The 22,381-nt window shown below is 35.2% G+C and overlaps 1 protein-coding gene across 3 annotated transcripts; it reads right to left on the bottom strand.

The window, feature by feature from the left end:
* Positions 1-7,257: 7,257 nt before the first annotated feature.
* Positions 7,258-20,967, bottom strand: LOC108473865 (dicer-like protein 4). 3 transcript variants are annotated; one of them, XM_017775659.2, is made up of 25 exons: positions 20,453-20,967; positions 19,891-20,068; positions 19,600-19,710; positions 19,142-19,282; positions 18,961-19,036; positions 18,032-18,096; positions 16,971-17,114; positions 16,747-16,872; positions 16,177-16,315; positions 15,703-15,799; positions 15,142-15,334; positions 14,163-14,323; positions 13,858-14,064; positions 13,479-13,744; positions 13,080-13,357; positions 12,556-12,986; positions 12,312-12,412; positions 11,277-11,482; positions 10,919-11,128; positions 9,955-10,413; positions 9,551-9,820; positions 8,691-9,017; positions 8,107-8,455; positions 7,920-8,034; positions 7,258-7,779 (listed from the first exon to the last, which is right to left on the bottom strand). In XM_017775659.2, the coding sequence occupies exons 1-25, from the start codon at positions 20,605-20,607 to the stop codon at positions 7,629-7,631; spliced, it is 4,956 nt and encodes a 1,651-aa protein (XP_017631148.1). In that variant the 5' UTR covers positions 20,608-20,967; the 3' UTR covers positions 7,258-7,628. The 3 variants fall into 3 exon arrangements, with proteins under 3 accessions (XP_017631148.1, XP_017631150.1, XP_017631151.1); XM_017775661.2 differs by having other exon boundaries at positions 13,080-13,354; XM_017775662.2 differs by lacking the exons at positions 7,258-7,779; positions 7,920-8,034; positions 8,107-8,455 and having other exon boundaries at positions 8,862-8,965.
* Positions 20,968-22,381: the final 1,414 nt, after the last annotated feature.

Here is a 22,381-nt window from a genome sequence, read left to right as displayed (position 1 = left end):
TTCCATAGGCAGCAAACCCTGTAGAAATATTGAAGAAGTGATTGTTCGGTCAACCCATGTTGAGGAAAACTCGCACACAGTTTTTTGTACCGCTCCCAGTAGTCGTAGAGCGATTCACTCTCCAATTGGCGAATTCCCACTATGTCCCTCCTAAGCTCGGCTGCTCGTGATGTTGGGAAGAACATGTCAAGAAATACACAAGATAAGTCATCCCACGTTGTGATAGAACCGGGAGGTAAGTAAAATAACCATTCTTTTGCTGTATCAACTAAAAAAAAAGGAAAGGCCCGAAGTTTGATCTCATCTTCGGGTACTCCCTGGGGTTTCATGCTTGAGCAGACCATATGGAATTCTCTCAAGTGAGTGTGTGGATTTTCGTTCTTCAAGCCTCGAAAAGTGGGCAAAAGGTGAATCAAGCCCGACTTTAATTTGAAAGGGGTTCCTCCAATTGGATAGTTGATGCATAACGGTGTTTGCTCGTTGGGAGCAGCGGCTAGTTGACGAATGGTTCGGTTTGCCATCCTTTCTGATTCACCGAGGTTGCCTTTTGTTTCAAAGAGTGGTTTGGTCTCAGGTTCAACCTCTTCGACTCGTTTCCCACGTCGAATTGCCTCTGCTCGAATTACTTAGCTTAACTTTTCAACGTCAGATTCTAGGATCCCTTGTCCTAGCTCAATTCCTGATTTACTTGCATGTTTAAGAGCTACTGTCTCTTTTCATCGTGCTCGCGCTGATTTCTCGATCTCTGGGTCGTATTCGAGATCTCCGGATGAAGATCTGGTCATGAAGACAATTTAAACAATTGTAAGTGTTGCCAGTCCCCGGCAACGGCACCAAAACTGATGGCTATCGATTCCACCAATATAAACCTACACCTAGTTTGCAAATTAAAGCAGTATAGGGAGTAGGGTCGATCCCACAGAGACTGGAATTACTGAAAATTGTTTGTTTCTTAACCAGATTAGTATCTGGGCAGTTGTCGTGCCCGCGACATTTGGGGGGGAAATAAAATATGAAACCTGAAATAAACACAAGAAAACGTAAAAAGTAAAAAGTAAAAGATGAAATAAAAATAAATAACAAAGTAATTTAAAGGAAAATCAATAAAACTTAGCTCAGCCTTAAGCACGGGTTTTCCAGTCTTTGACCCGTTCCTCGAAATTAGGTGAACTCCTCTTTTCCGATAAGCTAGTTATAGCTACCAAGGACGCCTCGGACACCAACTCTTCCTTGTGTAAATTAGTTATGGAACATCCTATAACTAACCCTTACCGATCGAACAAACTACGAAACGTTCGTGATTTAGAACTCCGACAGCTTTGCGTTCTAGAAGAGCCTAGCTCGAACCAATGCCCTCAAACGTTTGGGACATTTAAATCCGGTTACTACATCCCTTGACGGAACCAAATAGCAATCCCTACTTGGTACGCCAATGTGTTCACAGAAGACCAATTAGACAATCGATCCTTTCGGAATTCCAACTGTACGTCTAGCCACACTAACTCAAACGACGTCTTTTTTGACTTAGTATTGACTTGACTTTGTGAGTTGACGAAGTCATTGTGAGTTGACGAAGTCATACTCTTAATCCGGAGAAATAATAAATATCAAAAATTGGGAGTTAAACAGCTCGGGTTCGTAACTCACGGGTTTTTTGACAGGGCTAAAACCGGCTTAAAGCTGAAAGGGGTTTAGTGTGGTATGAATTTAATCATGCTTGAAGGTTATGGAAATGATAGAAATTATATGAAAAAGGTAGTGGAAATGGATAGGAAAAATATTTACAAAGAGAATTAGACAAATTTTGTAAAAAGAAGACAAAATAATCTAATGCTCAATTGAATTAAGAAAAAGGAAAACAAGGTGGATAATAGAATTCCAAAATGAAATAGGAATATAAAGACAATTGATTAATAGATGATTTCGTAAGAACTAAAACCCCTTATTTATATAGATAGGGTTTACTAAAAATAGCTTAAGAAAATTAATATAAAATCTAAAATAATAATTAAAAATAAATAAACTTAAAATAGAATTTCCTATTTTTGGCTTTTTACAAAGTTAAATTTATGACTAGTCATTGGCTTGCTCCATCTTTTCACTTTGGCCCATTCCAATAATTTTCTTCTAATTTGGCCCCTTTTCAGCTTGTTTTTGATCAATTGCATCCCTGACAAGAATTAAATCATAAAAACACTTAATTAGCAGGGTTCAGTTCATCAATAAACCAAATTAAGCACAAAAAATATACAATTTGACATGTTTATCAACATATTTCCAAGAAAGAGGCATTATACATGAGTCATCTTGTGTTAGTACACCCCAACAAAATGGTTTTGCTGAAAGAAAGAATTATCACTTTTAGATATTACAAGAGCCCTTTTGTTCCAAAAAAATGTCCCTAAACAATATTGGGGGAAGCTATTTTAACTGCTACTCATTTGATAAATAGATTGCCTACAAAAGTCCTTGAATCTCAAAGTCCTATGCAAGTTCTAGCAAAATCCTTTCCTGATTTCAATACTTCAAGTAAATTTACTCCCAAAATTTGGTTGTGTTGCCTTTGTACATGTTCATTCTCAAAATAGAGGAAAATTTGATCCACGAGCTGTCAAGTGTGTCTTTCTTGGTTATTCTTCCACTCAAAAAAGGTACAAATGCTATCATCCAGCCACAATTTTTTTTTTTTGTAACAGCGGATGTTACTTTTGCAGAACAAGAGAATTTCTTTACTGGTCCTTATCTTTAGAGGGAGATCTTATTCACAGAAGATAAGGACAATGAATTCTTTCTTCTTGACATTCTAGCTCCTATCTAGCAACCAAACACTCACATTCCAGCTTCTGTCCAGCAACCAAACACTCCCACTCAGTCCTTGCCTACTAACCAACCTACCCGACTTGAAACAATGGCCCCTATACAATCTGAAACAGAGCCTAATACACCCAAATCACCAAGAGGAATTTAGGACACTACTCGTCCTTTACTGGTTTATTCAAGGAAGAAGGCATCGGTGCAAGTTCAATCATCTTCTTCTCCTATACGACCTGAGGTAATTGCTGAATCTACTTTGAATTCTAATACTGCAAATTTAGATGATTTTTCCATTGCTATTAGAAAGGGGACTAGAACCTGTACAAAACATCCCTTGTACCTATTCATGTCTTACAAAAACTTGACCCATAACCACAAAACCTTTCTTACTAGCCTAAATTCTATCTCCATTCCCAAAACTATATCCGAGGCATTAGAAGATGAGAATTGGAAAAATGCCATGAAAGTTGAAATGAAAGCTCTTGAAAAAAATAAGACATGGAACTTAGTGAAATTACCGAGAGGAAAGAAACTAGAGGGATGTCGTTGGGTGTACACAGTGAAATATAAGTCAGATGGTTCTTTGGAGAGGTACAAAGCAAGATTGGTTGCTAAAGGGTACACTCAAATGTATGGAATAGACTACTTGAGGCTTTTGCCCCTGTTGCAAAGATGAACACTGTAAGAGTGTTGTTGTTACTAGCTGCCAACCAAGGCTGGAAATTACAGCAATTTGACATCAAAAATGCCTTTTTACACGGTGATCTTGAGGAGGAAGTCTATATGGATGTTCCTCCAAGATTCGGTCCAAATACAGGACAAGTAGTTTGCAGACTAGAAAAGGCTCTGTACGGACTAAAACAGTCCCCGAGGGTTTGGTTTGGAAGATTTACCAAAGGAATGCTCAAGTTGGGGTATAAATAGAGTCAAGGAGATCACACTCTGTTTGTAAAACACTCATCTTTAGGGGGAGTGACTGCTTTATTAGTCTATGTTGATGATATTATAGTGACTGATGATGATTTAGAAGGAATGGAGAATTTAAAGAAATGCCTAGTAAAAGAATTTGAAGTCAAAGAGCTCGGTAAGTTAAAATATTTCCTTGGTATTGAAGTGGCACACTCTTGGGAAGGAATATTCATATCTCAGCAAAAATACATAGTTGATTTGTTGATAGAGACGGGCAAGTTGGGTTGTAAACCAGTAGAGACACCCATAAAGGTGAACCACAGACTTGGAAATACACTAGAAGATGCAGCAGTTGATAAAAGGTCATATCAAAGACTTGTAGGGAAGCTCATTTACTTGTCTCATACCAGTCCAGATATTGCCTATGCAGTAGGTGTTGTAAGTCAGTTTATGCACAATCCCAAAGAATCACATCTTAGAGCCGTATATCAAATTCTACAGTACTTAAAAGGCACGCCGGCAAAGGAATCCTATTTAAAAAGGGGGAGAATTTAACCTTTGAAGCCTATACTGATGCAGATTATGCAGGATCTATGGTTGATAGAATATCAACCTCGGGCTATTGTACTTTCCTAGGAGGCAACCTTGTAACTTGGAGGAGTAAAAAACAAAATGTTGTGGCTAGATCTAGTGCAGAAGCTGAATTTAAGGCGATGGCTCTTGGAGTTTGTAAGTTGTTATGGCTAAAAATTATTTTGAAAGATTTGAAGATCAAGTGGGAAGGTCCAATGAAATTGTATTGCGATAATAAGTCTACTATCAATATTACACATAATCCAGTTCAACATGATCGAACGAAGCACGTTAAGGTTGACAGACATTTTATAAAGGAAAAACTGGACTATGGCTTAATTTGCACTCCATTTGTGTCCGCTAATAGTCAACTAGCAGACATACTTACGAAAGGATTGTCTGGGAAGTTGTTTCAGAAATTAGTAAGCAAGTGAGAATGGATGATATCTACTTCCCGACTTGAGGGGAGTGTCGATCTCGTTTTCTAATTAAGGAATATTTGAGTGTATCAAATAGGATTCTATAAATATTTCATCCCTAACTTTAAAATTTGTTTTTAGGTACAAGCATCCCTAGAATTAGTCTCATTTCCTAGTGTAAAGTTTCCTAAGTTAGGCTCACTATGTGTATAAATATTTATATAATTTCTTGTGAAAATATAATCGAAATAGACTGTTTTTAACACAAACAATTACCCCAAATGAACACATAGAAACTGGATATTCCTTTGATGTAAGTAAAATCTAAACCTCGCCCGTCTGCGGCTCCACCATTTCACCCGAATGTCTCGCTACTTTCATCTTCAAACCCGCTAAAACCTCTACAGCCGCAATCTCAAACTCATAGTACTAAATTGCGGTTGCAATGTCTATCGCGATTGCGATTATTATTCTTGATTTGAGATGATGCGGACTCTTGTAAAATATTATATTTACATATTTTGTAACTATATTTTAGTATTCTAATATTAATATACTCTTTTATATGTTTTATTTTAAAACTAAAATATAATTTTATAGATAAAAATTCATTAAAAATAAATATGGATTATACAAATATTATCATATTAACTGAATGATAATAACAACCATAATTTTAATGAGTAAAATATAAATAGTCTCATTAGAAAAAGAATATAATATTCTCATATTCTAACACGAAAAAGTTTATTTTACATAATTTAAAAAATACATAAATACAAATATAAAAACTTCATTTCTTACAATTCTGTGAAAAAGTTTTCATCACTGCCTTGGTTTTGATCGCTTCTCACTCCATGTGAAAAAGGCATCACATTGTGTGCACCATAAGATGTATCATTCATAAAAAAAATGTGGTATAGTAAATGGTAACCAATAAGTCCGTAACTTGAATTTTGTTGAAAGTGAGATGGATAATCTGCATTAAGAATAAAGCTTTACCTGATAATCACTGCTAAAAAAAAGGTGATAATAGGCATGCAATTTGTTGATTTAATGTAAGTATAATGTTAGAAGTTTGTTAAATATTCCAATGATCAAACCATTTTTATAATATTCCAAGGATCAAATAAGAATGTTTCATAAGTTAAATATTTATTATTATTTAAGATTATTTTTTCTTTTTTGCTAAGTCTAAAAATATTTGAGTGATTTTTCTATGTGATTTTATATTTCGGATAATTTGAAAATTTATTACGGTGTTAGTAACAGCTTCAAACTGCAAAAGTCGTTATGCGATTCCCTTATTGCCTTGCGCCAATATTGAGTCGTGGAGACCTTTAAAACTGTTACAATGGTGCCGTTACACTATATTGCAGCTCGCAATTTAATACCATGCTCAAACTAAAACGGTTATTAATAACTAAAAATAATAAGCAATAGAATATGTTTTGATAGAATTGATATTAATACTTGCAAGAGTGTTTTACCAGAGGCAGATAGTCGGAGGGAGAGGATCGAAGGAGGGAAGGGAGATCGGAATAGAAGGAGAGAAGGTCTTCAAGATTGACCACTAGGAATTTAGGGTTATCCACGAGGCTTTCTCTGTGAGGGAACACGTTCTTCTCCTTCTCGAAGTTTCTGATGAACTCCTTGAATTTAGGGAGCACGGAATGGCGACTCGAAGTGGCCGATGCGGTGGCACTTCCGCTTCCGAGGAGGCATCTGTGAACTGCGCCTGGTTGCTGTAGTACACCCCTCCTTCGTCCCATCCCGACATTTTTTTCTACTACGATTATCTTTTATTTTCACTCTCTCTGAAATGAAGAAGCGAAATCGCTCCTTCTGAGACGTTTCCTTTTCCTTGATGTTTAATTATCATTTGGGCTCTTTCGGCGGGAAGGTGATGGAGTTTTGGCGGGGAAATGGCTCACACGTGCGAAAAACTCGCGTGACTAAAGATTGGATCTGGATTAACCGGTTCGCTGAATAAAATTAGATGGTGCCCATCAAAGAATTGCATGGCCGAAATGTTTCTCTTTGTTCTTATTTCTCCTCGATATTAGCTCATTCTTAAAATGAGATTATTTTCGTCTTTATTTTTTACTCAAGTAATATTCATTTTCAATGTGATTTTTATTAAATTAATTTTTTCCCATATCAGCAGTTATCATTCTATGTTAGAATCATGTTAGATTTGAGATGCCACCATTGAGAACGACACTGGCGAAGCTGATAATTTTGCATCAAAATATATTTTTATATTAGATTGTATAATGTTTCTTTTTTTTTTTTTAATTTGTAGATGTGTGATTGAAATCGATACATTAAAATTTTAACTTTTAGATTATCGAAGTTTTGTCTAATAAACCAAACAAGTTTTGTCCACGTGTCTTAAAATGCATATTATCCAAATTTCTTTGTCCGAGTTTGTTTTAGTTAACAAACGCCCAAGAAAAGGAAAAAGAAAAAAAGACAACATCAAATTTTGATATTGTTCGAGTTTAGTTAACAGCCATCAATATAGACATCATCAAACATATTTGAGTTTGAAATCTAAATTCGATCATCTTATTGTCTCAATTGAATAGCTTTAATCCTCTATCTCGAGCTTAATAAATTTAATCTTTACACTTTCATGACACAGCACCAGATACATGGATTGAATTAAATTGGGTTCCCTGTTGGATACATGGACATACCAAAAATGCCACGTTAACAAGTTCGAAGCAAAATTTTAATTTTGTTGTTAAATCATCTTTATTCGATTTTTAGAGAAAATGCAGGTTTTAAGTTCATTAAATAGGGGATGAAGAGAGAGATTAGAGCCATTGAACTGAGGTAGCAAAATGACTAAATTCAAACCTTGATCTCCATTATGTCTAGCAATGAGGTTCAGTCGGTTAAGTTGACTTATTGTAAGTATCCTTCATGTTTTAAATACCAGAGCGCACCTTCCGCTGCATGCTCGGCTGCTGCCTTCTTTGTGGTCCGAGGACTGCTGAAGCACTCCAATATCATATCTGGAGCTTCTTCGATTTCAACTATTACCCTGTAAGTGAATCTGCAAAAGATTTTGAATATATAGGATTTGAGTAAAATTATTCAAGTAAGAGGGAAGTAGTTTGAAGTTCCGATTTTTCGAACTGTCCTAATGAAGACTTTTCAGCTGTCTTTTCTAGTATATATGCATCGTGTACTTACGATCTCAAATGACTTGGTCCTTCCTCTTTGCAACATTCAAACAAAGGGGGTTTCCAGCAATTGATAGTACAGATTTCGTATAACTGTGATCTAGCAGTACGACTATGTGATTCACCTGAGAAATTAAGAGACAAATAAGATAATTGCTCCACACTGACTAGTCACAAAAAGTGTAAGAATCAATTACCTTTGGATGGCGAGTCAATCCCACAACTAGGATCCACAATGGAGCAATTGGGGGGTGTGCCTTTGGGTTCAATACCAGAGGCTGAACCCCTTGCTGCTTTTACTTCAAAAGGTCTGCTACCAGGCGAGATGCAAGATACACCGCTAGAAGTTGTCTTTTTACTAGAACGGGTTTTGGGGTTGAAATCATTCACAAGAGATTCTTGCAATTTCATGTTTTCAAATCCAATTATGTCAGGAACAGTGACATCAATGGGTGTTTCATCGTATCCAATAAGCTTGGCTTCATTCTTGGGGCTTCCCTTCAAAACTTCGTCCAAGGACTTTGATTTGGGTGCATATCCTAGAGCCTGTACATTCAAAGACAAGAAGAGACAGGGATTAAGTTAAGTCCCAAATTCACAATCATTTATCGACCAGCAGTAAAAGGCAAGCTTCACAAGTTTGGAATATACCTACACTAAGACTGGGCTATAAATGATATTAACTTTTACAAGGAACCAAATATGAGTACATATTCAAAAAGCATCATGTTTTAATGGCATCAAGAAGAGGGAATAGGTAAGTATGCAGGGCACCTGTTACCTTTAACTTTACATATAGTTGATGTGCAGTAGTTCTGATAGCTTCTTTTCTATTGATGTTGCTGGAACAAACACATAGAGGAACATCTCCTGCATTTACCTTTGCATCCACTGAAAAATTTCTACCAACTTTTGCAACTAGAAACTGCAAATCCCAGTTATAACACTGGGAAAGTTCCTGTACTTCCCTGATAGGATTGAGCTGCACACTTGAAAGGCTCTTGATTGGATCCAGAATGGATAACATTATCTTCCAAACACGGTTCAAGTTGAACCCTGTATCAAGGAGAATAGCACCAAAACAAGACTCTACCAAGTCACCAAGAGCCTGTATCAATACATTAAAGCTATTAAATTAAAAACCCTTCTTGAAGGTATTGTGCAGTAGCATTGTGTTCTTACACAGATTTGCTTTTATCATAATATCAGTTCCACCATAAATCAAACTTAAAGAAAGAATCAAAATCTGCCACCCACATCTTCGTCCTCAAACAAGAAAATAGCATAAAATTAAATCAGCTCCAAAAAAGATTTGCTTCGATTATTATACTGCATTCTACCTAATGCTCATAATTATTTTTTAAATTTATCATAATCCAGCATATTTATTCTCTTAAACAAATAAGACAATAAGCATGAATATAATTTAGTTGCAAGCTTTAATTAGAATATTGTATTCCACCTAGACCTCGTTAACTTAAACTTTAACTTAAAAAAAAAATCCAATGATCATAGGTTAGGAATAAAGCTTTGCATTCGTAACTTGCATTATATAAAGATGGCTAAAATTCATTATATCTTGGGGGGAAAGAGGACAGCATGCATGAGGGGGCATAAGATACAACAGCTAGTAATTCTTACCTTCGGACATTTTGGCCCTTCAAATAATCCCCTGTCTGGTGATGATGTGATGAAGTCAACATATTTTTCTATGGCCTCGTTGAGGTGACAAGAGTCACACATAAGAAATTTGTGTAAGCGTCTGTCCACTGCAACATTGGCAAAGGACTTGTTGTTCACTGACACTGATCTCAAATCAGTCAACTGACCAGGTTTCAACTTTGGATACAGTGAAAACAGATATGATGTAATTAAATAATCCAAGACAGCATCTCCAAGAAACTCCAATCTCTGGAAAAGTATCAAAGTATTATTAATTGTTACATCAGAAAATAGAATGTTATAAAACTGACAAGGCAGGTGAAAAATACAAAACATAAAGAGAGTCTGATTTCCTTAAGTAGAAAAGCAGACATATTGCATACCTGGTAGCAGCCTCCACCATGCCTATTAAAAGAAGGATGCACAATCGCCTGAAGGAGGAGACCCTTATGAAGAAACTGATAACCCAATAAATTTTCAAGATCTCCAATATCCAATAGGGAGGAAAGTGGCATAAATCTCTTGCTTGCAGCGCAAATACTATTAAGTTGAGAACCTTGGAAGTCCACTCGTATGCCTATCCATCTAAGAAATGCTGTTGCCGCTTGGAAGCCCCTATCAACTATAAATGCTCCTACAAGAGCCTCAACCACATCAGAAATTGTTTTCTTTTGTAGCCAATGGTGATTTCTACTACATCTGACTTCACTCTTTGCATGATCTACTTGACAACTAGATTGTGGATGAACAGTTCCTTTAGTTTCTTTTGTACAAATTACTGGGCAGGGATGGCCCAAGGGAAAGAACTGATAAGGATCAAAAGGTTGATCACGTATGTAAACCTGAAATTTAGTGGAAACACAGAACCGTAAATATTAATTATTTATCTTAAAACACCAAATAGACATAGACATATTAAATCTTCTTAGGTTCAAATCATCCATTCCAAGTGGCATGAACATAAAGCATTTGAGTACACCCAAAACTCCTTCAACAGCTGATGCTAACAATTCCAAAATCAAGAAGAGGGTTCTAACCACACACATTGTTTTTTAGTTTAATCATTTTAGTAAATACCACATTTTTCTATAATCTTCTATGTCTACAAGTCTAAGATAATTTATCCATATTGGATGAGTGACATGAACATGCACCTTAGCATTTGATGCAACTACTTCACATTTGTTAGCAGTGAAGAATGGCAGACTGGAATCGAAAAAATGTTCTATGTTTGAAATAGTATGTTGACCAAAAGCTAAAATTTCTCAAAAATATAACAATTATGCTATTCATAACAGAAGTCAAAACTTCTGTATAAGAATATCACTTTCTAAAACACAATCAAACCTGTAAATTTCGCCTTGTTGCCAGCTTGAATAAATTAGAATTATTTACAACATTTGACCTTCTCCTAGTCAATTCCCCTTCATCGAGTGCATCATGTAAAAGAAAAAGATGGCGGGCCACAGCAAACTTGAGGAAGGAATCACCAAGTGATTCAAGCCTTTCAAGAGAAAAACGCTCTTGACACTTCTCTGTAGTAAGAGCTTCTAGAACCTAACACCATTTCAAACTGTTAGTCATAGATAACATTCATGGAGATGCTTGCATTTCTTGATTAAATGATTGGACTAGCACAGTAATTAACTTAACAGACACTTAACCAAAAGCACTATTCATAATATCATGTGGACTGAGGTCTTACCCTAAGGGCTGTAACTTCAGCTCCCTCGGCAAATGAAGCAGAAAAAACATGCTTCAGTTCAATAGCCACAAGCAAGTTCTCCAGGCGATGCATAATTGATGGTAACAAAGAAAGCGAACTCCCTATCTCTTTGGAGAAGCCTATTATTTTCAGCTGACAAAGCTCAGGAGGCAAATCAATGAAGTATTCTTCCAGTTCATTTGATTCTGTTTACAACAAAGAACAGCCTTAAGAAATGAAAAGACAGAGAAAATCAACGAAACATATTTCCCTTTTGTTTGATTTACTGATAGAGAAAATGAGAAGGACCTTTTTTTCCTTTGGGGGGCAGGGGGGATCCAGAATGGCTCAAGCTTTTGATACTAAAAAGGTTGTATTAAAAATAACATTTTAACGATATACTAGTATATATCCAGGGAAGATTCGGACAAAAACCAATAGCCCCATTAATCCAGGTGCTGAAGCAGATTAAAGAATGGCCAGCAAGGCTGGTTGTAAAGCGTTTTATTGTTGCAATAGCCTGATTCTACTTACTAGCTAGTAATCCTTAAGTCTAGGATTGGAAAAGAAAGATTAATCCTCAATCTTCAATGCCATGTGAGAACTCATAGTCTCATTCAATTGCCCAACTTGAGAATTTCTCATTTCCAAAAGAATACAGTTCAAGATATCTCTTGCACATAAAATAAGCTGCATGGATATTAGGCTACTTCAAATTGGTAATTTCTTGCTTTCTAGTGTTTTCTGATGAAGAAGAAGAAAAATCGGAAAAGGACAATCATTAACAAATAATTAACTATAAATCAGGCATTTCATGTCAATTACAGGCAATGTAGCACTAATCTATCAATAATGAACCATAAATCTTGTTCCCATCATGAAAAAATAATGCAATCTGACAAAACAAATAGCAATATACCCATGAAGATGGTAGCAATATCATATCTTGAACACAAATTATCCAGTATAATAAGCAACATACCTAGCGAAAAGGGAACAATGACAAGAATGAAAGCAAAGCAAACGAGAAGCTACCTGAATCTTCCGGCTTTCGGTTGTGGAGTAAATTGTGCAACTTAAAAAGAGGTTTTGCATGCAGAAGAGGTTGTTCAGGGTACTTAAGATGAATGCCAGACCTGATTGACAACATTCAAGTTAACACTTTATCAATTGAATACTAGATAAAAACCTAATCTAAACAACTTGGTGAGCATAACCTCTCCATAAGCTATTCTGATAACGTTAATAACAGTTGTGAATCAAGAGTGGAGCTACCAACATGTTTAAGTGCTCCAAGTGATTTAAAGTGCCTGAATCTCTATATGGGCTGTAACCATTTTTTTCACCAACGATGCTAGTAATAAAGTAAAAGGCCCTCTTGTGTGTGGCATACACCAAACTATTCTCAATGTCTCTTATACTCCTACAACCATTTACAAGGTGCAAGCAAACATCTGAAGGGAAATTTTCAATCTTTGCAGCTGCAACAGGAGGCTTAAAAAGTGGAGACGACAAACATCTTTGCACAATCCCCCAATCCACTGTCACTTTATTCTCACAATTGGAGAGAATAACAGGAAGCAGTAAATAGAATGTTGAGGAGCTTGATGAAAGAAAGACATTTCCTAAAGTAACAAATTCAGAAAGGAGTTCTGATCTATCAAGGATGACCTTGAAGAACATTTCTTGAAAATGCTGTGCCTGCATGATCTGCATATGCACGGATACATATGCACAGATAAACAGTGAGTTTTGGTAGTAAGATAATTAGAACAAAGTCTGACAGAAACAAAACATTGTTACCTCTTCTCTCTTAAATTCTGCAACTCCTGATGGGGTAAGCTTTGTCATCACCGACCTACGGCGAGATAGGTGAAGATCCAGCTCCATTCTCTCAGCCTCCTTAGGGAGAGGAGACTTGACAAAGAGAGCAAACTCTTTATAGCTCCTGTCCTCAGGATTCGGAATAAATTTTATATAGTAAGCATAAAGGAGGACACAGTTCTCTAAGTTAGTCCATGATTCTTTAAGCACAGCAGGAACAAGCATTTCATGTAGTTCACCTCGTGAATCCTCATCTGCTGAAAAACAGAATCAAATTTTGCTGAGATTAAAGACAAGCAAAAGTGATTATTTCTATACCAGCCACCCAACCAAAAAGAAGAGGAAAAGAATAAGACAACAAAGTTGCTCTGCATCAACCTTCAGAGCTCCCAGAATCAGAAGACACCAGCAATGTTTCCTCCTCAAGAACACTGTTTTGCAGTGGCAAGAGATGGTCAGTCAAGGCTCCCAATTTATGCAATTCTTCAATTGCTTTTAGACAAGCATCCTTTTTGGCAGCATTAACTGAAGATTGAGGTGTACTGGCAATTTGATTTATTGGAGCATTAGAAGGTAATATTATATTGCAGATTGTTCCTCCTGAATCTTCAAAATAATAAAAGCTTGGCTTGGGGAAAAAGTACCTGAAAATTATATTCACGTGGATAATCTAAATTAGTAAATGAATTTCCACAAGAAACATATATAGTGACATTATAAGTTCAAAAGCAGGTAAGAACGAAAAAGTAAGGCATACTCATCATGGGGCAGTTTTGAGCAGTAATGATGAAGTAGAGAGATACTATATCCTGAACTGATGGAAGCACCAGATGAATCAACCGTATAGATTCTCTCCTCAAGACCAATAGAAACCTCAGTAGATGTTCTGAAAGAAATTTCCACATTCATACGATCTTCATCTTTCTTAAAATTTTTAATCAAATCTAGTTCCTTCTCGTTCCCACTGCAAAGTTAAGAGAAAGAGATCTTATTTTTTCCCAATTACAGAAAGAGAACCAAATTGACAGACCTTCAAATAGCATATACTTTTATGAATAGCACCTGTTCACCAGAAATGCATACTCAGAGAGAGGCATTCTTGCACGTCCTCTTGATTGGATAAAGCTCGCAACAGTTTCTGGAAGGTCAAAACGTATCACAAGGCAGCATGTCTGAATGTCAAGTCCTTCTTCACCGACTTTAGTTGCAATCAAAAGATTCAACTGCCAAGTCAGTATTCAAGGAATCAAAAATAAATTAGTGTAAAAAAACCAGACAGACCTGCCAGGCAAACTGGTTGAACCAGGAACCAATTGCCTGTCTGGTCCAGTATATAAAACCCATTTAACTAGTAAAAAATGTAAAAAGAGATGTTCGACTTTTCTAAACTTTATTGTATGTGATGAGATTTGAACCTTTATTCCCTTGAATCAACATTAAATCAGTTTTATTAGATATTTACTATATTCAATAATTATTTAGCACAACAAGAAGTTCAACCAGTCTGCCCAGTTGAACCAATAAACGGAGGTCTCACTGGTTTGACTTCTAGTCCAGTTTTTTAAACATTGGAATAAATTAATTCAACCAACACAGAACCCTTAACAATACTTACACAAGGTTTTCCTAATTGTTACCATTATCCTCCAAACATCACATAAGCTACAACCAACTAGAACTAGAGGCTCAAATTACAAGAACAAAGACTGAATGAATGAGCTTCTGTCTCATAATAACTTCTAGACATTAGGAAATGCACTTCCTTAGGCAAACATTTATTGAAACGATATGTGGATGTCAAAAAACACAAAATCTGCCCACATTGTGCCTAAAGCATAAACTGAGCTAGTCTGCTAAAATGCAGAAATAAAAGTAACAATTGAATGATGTGCAAATTCACGAATTGGAAGGAGCTGGGCGACCAAGGAATGTTAAAAAATTCACGAATTGGAAGGAGCTGGGCGACCAAGGAATATTAAAAAATTCACGAATTGGAAGGAGCTGGGCGACCAAGGAATATTAACACTAGCAGAAGGGTTACCTCTCCTGTTCTGAACTTCTCAAGAATGTTTTTCATTGTCTTCCTTGACATACTTTTAAGTCCAGAGTGGACTCCCACAAGAAAATGGCACTTCCAAAATAATAGGAACTTAAGGTTTTGCAGTATGTATGACAAGGATCTTGCAGTAACAATCCTATTCACAAAAATTATGCATTTCATATTTGGCTGTAACCTGTAACAGTAATTATAGAAGTTTGTGAGAGAAATATGTGTATGATACACCTTGTTAGTTAAATAATGAGAAAAGCAAAATGCTTAAAGGCATGAAAAAATGCAGCAGTAGAGTTTGTTTGAAAGCAACCAGATAGAAAAAAATGAGACGTGTCAACATAGTTAAAATGAATTAACATCAGTACATCGCCCTCATGCATTAAGTCCCTTCTCTTGCCTCCTAGTGTTGCAAGAACTACATAATTCATAATATGCAAATAAAGAAGTTTTGTTTACCAAGTACTATAACCATTGAAATGGTCTGATAGAGTTTCCATGCAATATATCTATCAAATAACCAAAAACCACTATACATGCTTGAATACAAACCTGAAGGTGGAAAGAATTCCAACAAGACGTAGCAGCTTTTTCGAGAAAAATGGTTCCTTCAAAATCTCTACATCAGATAAATCGTTTGCAGATCCATCTACAATATCAGCAACAAAGACTAATAGCTCAGATTCTTACTCAAGTTGACTGAAACAATAAGCAGAGAATATAAATTCAAAAATCTAAGAATCTTCATTTACCCAAAAAAAAAAAAAAAAAAACCCACTGATTACTAGAAGTTTAATACATACAAATTACAATGGTGTAGCAAATCGTAATGTGACCATCAATTAACAGAGACAGAAGGCAGAATTAAGTTGAAGCTACTACTAAAAAGTCCCTACACCGATCCCATATCTCTCCTGCATAACTGATCTTTGACGAACACATAATTGGGTATAGAGCCACCAAGAAACCAAACAATAGCTACAACGAAGTTGAAGCTAGAATTTAAAAGGCCTAAAAAGATTATACCTCTCGTACAATCTGAAGCAAAAACATCAGCAGCATGAACAAGATATCGATCACATACAGAGTCGTCACTTAAAATCCCTTCATCTTCTATCAATTCATTCCTCTCAGAGTTATTACCAGTTAAAAGAAGTCGGCAAGCCTACAAAATGCAGAAGGTGGAAATAAATCAGAATTTCCTTGGATACTTTAATCAGCAACTACCTGCAAATCTGCAACAAGCTAGAACTGATACAAATTAAATGAAAGAATAAAAAATAAGTAGTCACTGCTTATTGGCAGTGCACAAAAAAAAGTAGCAAGTAATGACCTATGAATTAAAAAAAACCTTACAAAAATAAAGCCTTATTAAATAGCATGTGAATCTAATGTTATGCTCTATTAGGTATTCTCCAACATGATTTTGCCAGAGTACAGAGGTTGTGAATATAATTCAGATAAATAGAAAAAAGTTGCAGAATATGAAATAAGAATCAAAGTAACACTAATAGCAGATTATTTAATTGCAAGGGAAAGGCTCTCAACTGCAAATTAACAGAACCAAGAAATTCAATTGTTTTCACAAGATCTTACTTGCAATGCTCCCCAAATGCCCAGATTTTCCAAGCAAAAGATTATATTATCATGCATTCTGTTGAGCAGCTTTTTTGTGTTCCTGGCAGATTGAATATCACCATTCTTCCTGACAAGAGGTATGCACTGCTCTTGCCATAAAGAAACAGAATAAATAAATGAATAAATAAATACAGCTTCTTCCAAGATAATCAAGAGAGTGCAAATGTGTCACTGAAACACACCTGGCGCTTAATCTCCTCAAGTTTACTACAATAGATCATGGTGGAACAAGAAGAACCAAAATTGACAGGACCATAATCATATACTCTAACCACAGGAGATGCTACAAAGCTTTCCAATTCCTCCTTATCTCCAACTGAATATACCTACAATTTGCGGCATGTGAAATATTATAAAATTGACTACTCTGAGCATCTATATCAGAACAGAAATTGGTTTAAGAAAAGAATCCCCCAATTTTGATTATAACTAAAAAGTCTAGTTTATGGAAACATTCCTCACTGAAAAGGAAACTTTGGTTTTTGCATCTCCAAAGATATATGGTAGAACAGTCACACAGAGCAAGGGGAAGAGGAAGAGAAAGAAAATGATTACGATGATATGACAACAATAAACATTACTCCACCTGGCCAAAATTACAGTGGTTGCTTGAATCCTTAAAACAGTTATAGTAACATTACTGACCACAATGACTCAAGGTGAGATATTTCTGTACTTCAACCTAAGCAGTTCTACTGGAAGACTGATTAGAGAAATTATGAAGAGGACCAAACACATTTGTCCACCAAACGGGACAGTTCTCCTATAGCTAAACATGTATGTTAGTGAGATCAAGTAAATAGGGATCAGTTGCACTCAAGTGAGAAGGCAGAAAGCCAAATAGATCTTCTTGTCCTTGTTGACTCACTAAATCAAGATGAACTATGACCTGCCACTACTCCAGCTTATGAAAGTCTGGAAAAAGTTGACTGAACCAGAGTCCTCAATTCAGGCTAACAAACACAAGTAGGCATAGCATTTTCAAACAGCATTACAAAAACCCAGCTACATAAACTAAGAATAGTATCTTCATAAGCTACATTTATTCTAATTTAACAAGGAAGCGTTTAGGCACCAAACATCTTCCCATGACATACATGAAATGCTGTTTAGGAGTTTTATTCATCATGTAGGAATTAAGATTGAACTTAGCTCCCTATCTTCAACCATAATTAGTTTTTACAAGGAAAACAAGAGACTGCACCAAACCAGATTTCACAAAGTGAAAGTTTCGAAGACTCACCTTAGCATCAAGCAAGTTTTCGAGGCTGTTGATGCTTTTAGGTAAATTTACTTGACTGGAAGCATCTGAATGCGTAAGATAAGGTAATCAAAGAAGTAGCTATCAAAAGATGAGATAACAACTAATAACTAAAACAGCCTATCGGTTAAAGAGGAAAATATATCATTGAAGAGCACTCCAAGATGCAATATCATCCAAAACATTTGTATCATATAAACTGAAAAGCGTAGCATAATTGAAAATGGAAACAAGTTTTTAGAAAACAATAATGAAAATGGGTTCAAATATGAGAATAAACAACCAAAAAAAAGACACCTTTTCAATTTTGAAAACACGGGATGTCCATTACTTCTTTGCTTGGCACTTTGCAAGTTAAGTTGACTCATAATTAAACACTATTTGAAGCCATTAATTAATAATATATGTTAATACTTATAACTAGAAGCCATTAGCAGTAATTATTCCCTTAACTGCTTTCTTTTTCCTTTTTTGTCTCTAGAGGCATCTTGAACTATTTACAATCTCTTGTTCCTGTCTACTCAAATCTCTTTATCAAAAGCTTATGAAATTACAAAAGAAAAAGTTGAGAAATTTGAAATCAAGAATAATATCATTGGATATTTTATTTATTTCTTTAACCTTTCCTCTCATTTTTAAATGTTTAGTAATATCAAACATATTTCACGAACATTTTTAGAAAAGAACATTTGTTTTCATTCACCGAACACATTTTCCATAAAAAAAAAGTAGGCATTCGAATTTATTTTCTTGATTGATTCCGCCTTTACACACAACACATTTCATAACACCTTTAATTTCTCATACTTCCAAAGGGAAAAGTTTTTGTACCGAGAGGAATTGAAAAGGAGATGGCTGATCCATGTAATAATTCAGACTTTTGTTTCAAAAGAAATGCAATTTTTAATTACCTTTACCAACAACGGGAGACGCTGTCATTCCAAATATACGAGGAAGCATTGATGCAGTAGCTTTATCATAAAAAACCTACATGATTGTCAAGTAATCTACAGAATCAAAATACATCAACTGATAAAGACTAATATAAATTTATCATTGAGAATACAAATGTGACTTCATGTAGCACTTTACTTTCATGATTTCTGCATAAGGATGGTTGCTTTTAATTTGAGCATGATGACACTCATCAAATATCAGAAGAGCGATTAAGTCCATCCTGATGAAGCAGTGATACAAGCTACGAAGTAGTATTTGGGGAGTCATAACAAGAACCTGTACAAAAAATTCAACATGAATAGAAATATAAGGCAAGGATGATGAAAGCCTCAAGGGTCCATAATCCTAATTAAAAATCTTCTATAAGGGGGAGGGGGGATGGAGGAAGAAAAACCAATAACATATTTGGTCAAGTGTAATAAATTAAAATTGGTAAACTTCGTAAGACATATCTCTTTATAATTAAGCTTTCAACATAGGATGTCGAATGACACGTGGACAACATAGGATGTCGAACGACATGTGAACAACATAGGATGTTGAACAACACGTGGATAAAATTTAAACTTGTGTCAATCAAAGAACATAATAACCTCGTATTCTTTGATCTCTATTTCCCAGTCATGATGGTTCTTCAAGTGTCTGCAGTTACCACAATAAGTCCCAACCTTGAAATCAAGAGAATCTTCTATAACCCGAGCTTGCTACAAAACAATAACAAATTCCATTAAAAACCATGCATGGTCCACTGCTGCAAAGAATCCACAATTGACGAATGATGATCCAAGTTGGTTCCTAAATCCCAAACTTAGCCAAAACAATATTATAAACAATAATTCCCGACAATCAAGTATTAATGCAGAAAATTATAGAAAGTAGCTCACCTGCTGAACAAGAGCCACTGTGGGAGCAAGAAAAATGCATACCCTATTCTGAGGTTTCCGTATCAAATGGCCAAGCTCATAAATAAGCAGAACTGCAATGTGGGTCTTCCCACAACCAGTCTCCAAATAAACAATTATGTTCTCTTCCATGGCTTTCTTGCATAACTCCAGTTGATACCTTAAATGAAAGCATAAAACCCGACGTGATTTTTAAATATATAAAAACTAAATTAAATATATAAAAGCTTCTCACAGGTTGTCGGAAACAGCACTTCAAATAAACAGTGCATTTTTATTTTTATTTGGCTTTCGATGTTTTTGAAACAGAAACATCTAACAAGGTTTTTTATTTTTCATGTTTTCCCTCCAACCCCCTTCCCCCATCTTCCCACTTCCCTCAAGCCAAACAGATAGCTCTCGTTTTAATTTAACTGAACTCGTGCAAAGAAATAAAATAAATAAATAAAGAGAACCAAGGCAAAGCCACATTGCATAAAGAAAAAAAACCGGAGCAAATAAACATAGATATTTACATGTATAGGGAAGTGAAAGAGGGACTAACTTTCTAGCAATTTTTCGTGGATCCTTCTCTTTCTTTTCCATTATAGGTTCATCTTTTCGGCTGATTTCAACGATCGGCGACGGAGTAGAAAAGGCTTTAACTTTAGAGGCCATGGACAGCTCGGTCCCGTCGGTGGACAATTCGCCGTCCGGCATCAATGAGGGAATTATAGCCACGGCGGTGAGAAGGCTGGTAAAAATTGTTTATTTTCCAAGTCTTAACTGCTAAGCAAAAAGAACAAAAGATTCTTGTTTGCTTTGATCAAATGGACAAATAGATGTCGAAATCCCTTTCGGTTTACTAAGCAGAGCGGTCTCCTAGGATTTCTTGTTATGAATTGTGCTCAGTCAATGGAAAGTCAAATCTAGTAACTCCTCTTCCAACAATTTTTTATCATTACATTTGTTCGCTTATTAATGAGTCGAACTGCCGAATCTCGTCTCTCACTCGGAAATCCGAAATTTCATAAATAAAATCAAAATTAAACAGTTGAGAATAGTTCCTTTTATTCTCAAAAACAAATGAATAAACAATATATTAAATTCCGCTGTCTGAGCCAATTTTAGTCTTTTTTTTTTTTTTCTTTTCAAATTTTAGTCTAAATTAAATAATAACCATTATATTTATTTGTTTCAATTCAATTATTGTTTTGTACAATTATAGATTTAATTTATATTTTTAATTGAATTATTCTAACTCATAAATTTAAAAATTTAATCTCGACTCAAATGACAGTTGTTAATCTATTAACGGATTTTTAGTAAATAATATGTGAAAATAACAAGTTTACATGACATTACACATGTGATAATATATTTAGTGCATTAAATTTTAGAAATAATAAAACTTAACTTAATCAATTTAGCAGTTATCATCAATTTTAAATTTTGAAAAGTACAAAATTAAAAATGATCAAATTAAAGTATTAGGACTCAATCCATTACTTTTACAAAATAGGAGGATTAATAGCAAAATTTAACCTAAAATTAATTACTTAAGTTAATTTGTAATATAAACAACTCCTAAAGTTACTTTACTTTTAAATATTTTTATGGATAATTATATGATACCTTAAAAATAAAAACTAATTAAATAAGATAAGTAGCAGTTTTTTTTTTTTTTTTCCATAAACTTTGACATCATGTATACACAATGGCTAGCAAAGTAAAAAATCTAGTTATATAAAACGGAGAAAGCAGTTCAAAATTTCGGCCCAGAACTAAACATAGCGCTAAAAGGCAAAATAACTTACAAATTATGAGGAATAAAACGAGTTTTTTTTGTTTGAATTTTGCCTCCTTATTTAAATCGGGAATAATTAAAGACGTCGGCATGTTATCACAATCCTTTCAGCCAAACAACACTCTCAACCATCAATAAGAATCATGATGTAGCAAATTTCCATACAAATCATTGCTCATGTGGTAGTAGAAACATCTCTTACTTGAAACAACGGATGCAAAAGAACCCCAAACAAATTGAGTTTTTATAGAAACTCAATAGACCATAAGTCACCAAGAACTTAAAGAAACCCAGGCACAACAAGACTCGAGTGTCACAACAATTACCACATCGCACTAAATCGTGATTGAAACCGGCCAACAAAAAATATATATTATTAAGATGATTTGTCCTCTCGCTTTTAAAAAAGAAAATAGTTAGAGTTTGACATTAAAACAAAACGAGAGGAAATACAAATGATGGTGGTTGGTTGTTCCACGCTCATAGATTCAACCACTGTGAATCAATAAAAATTTCTAAGACTAAGAACCTAAACACAAACAATTGGCATATTCGACCGGAGACTCAAGTAATTAGACATGTTGAATTGAGCAAGATCATCGATTTAAAAATTTGTGAGTTGAAAATGAGAGAGACTCCTCTTAATCGTTGGATGTAGACTCAGAAAGCACTGAATCTCACATTACT

Source organism: Gossypium arboreum, chromosome 5 (genome assembly GCF_025698485.1).
Source record: "Gossypium arboreum isolate Shixiya-1 chromosome 5, ASM2569848v2, whole genome shotgun sequence".
Taxonomy (NCBI): Eukaryota; Viridiplantae; Streptophyta; class Magnoliopsida; order Malvales; family Malvaceae; genus Gossypium; species Gossypium arboreum.
Note: the sequence above shows the minus strand (reverse complement) of the source record. Positions and strands in the feature narration are given on the sequence as shown.

What these genes read in the sequence shown, in the direction of transcription:
- LOC108473865 (XM_017775659.2), bottom strand. Translation starts at nt 20,607, where the DNA reads ATGCCGGACGGCGAATTGTCCACCGACGGGACCGAGCTGTCCATGGCC. An exon ending in TAGAGATCAAAGAATACGAG is followed by an intron (nt 19,283 to 19,599) that starts GTTATTATGTTC and finishes TTTTTTGTACAG; the next exon opens with GTTCTTGTTATGACTCCCCA. An exon ending in GTCTCCCGTTGTTGGTAAAG is followed by an intron (nt 18,097 to 18,960) that starts GTAATTAAAAAT and finishes TTACGCATTCAG; the next exon opens with ATGCTTCCAGTCAAGTAAAT.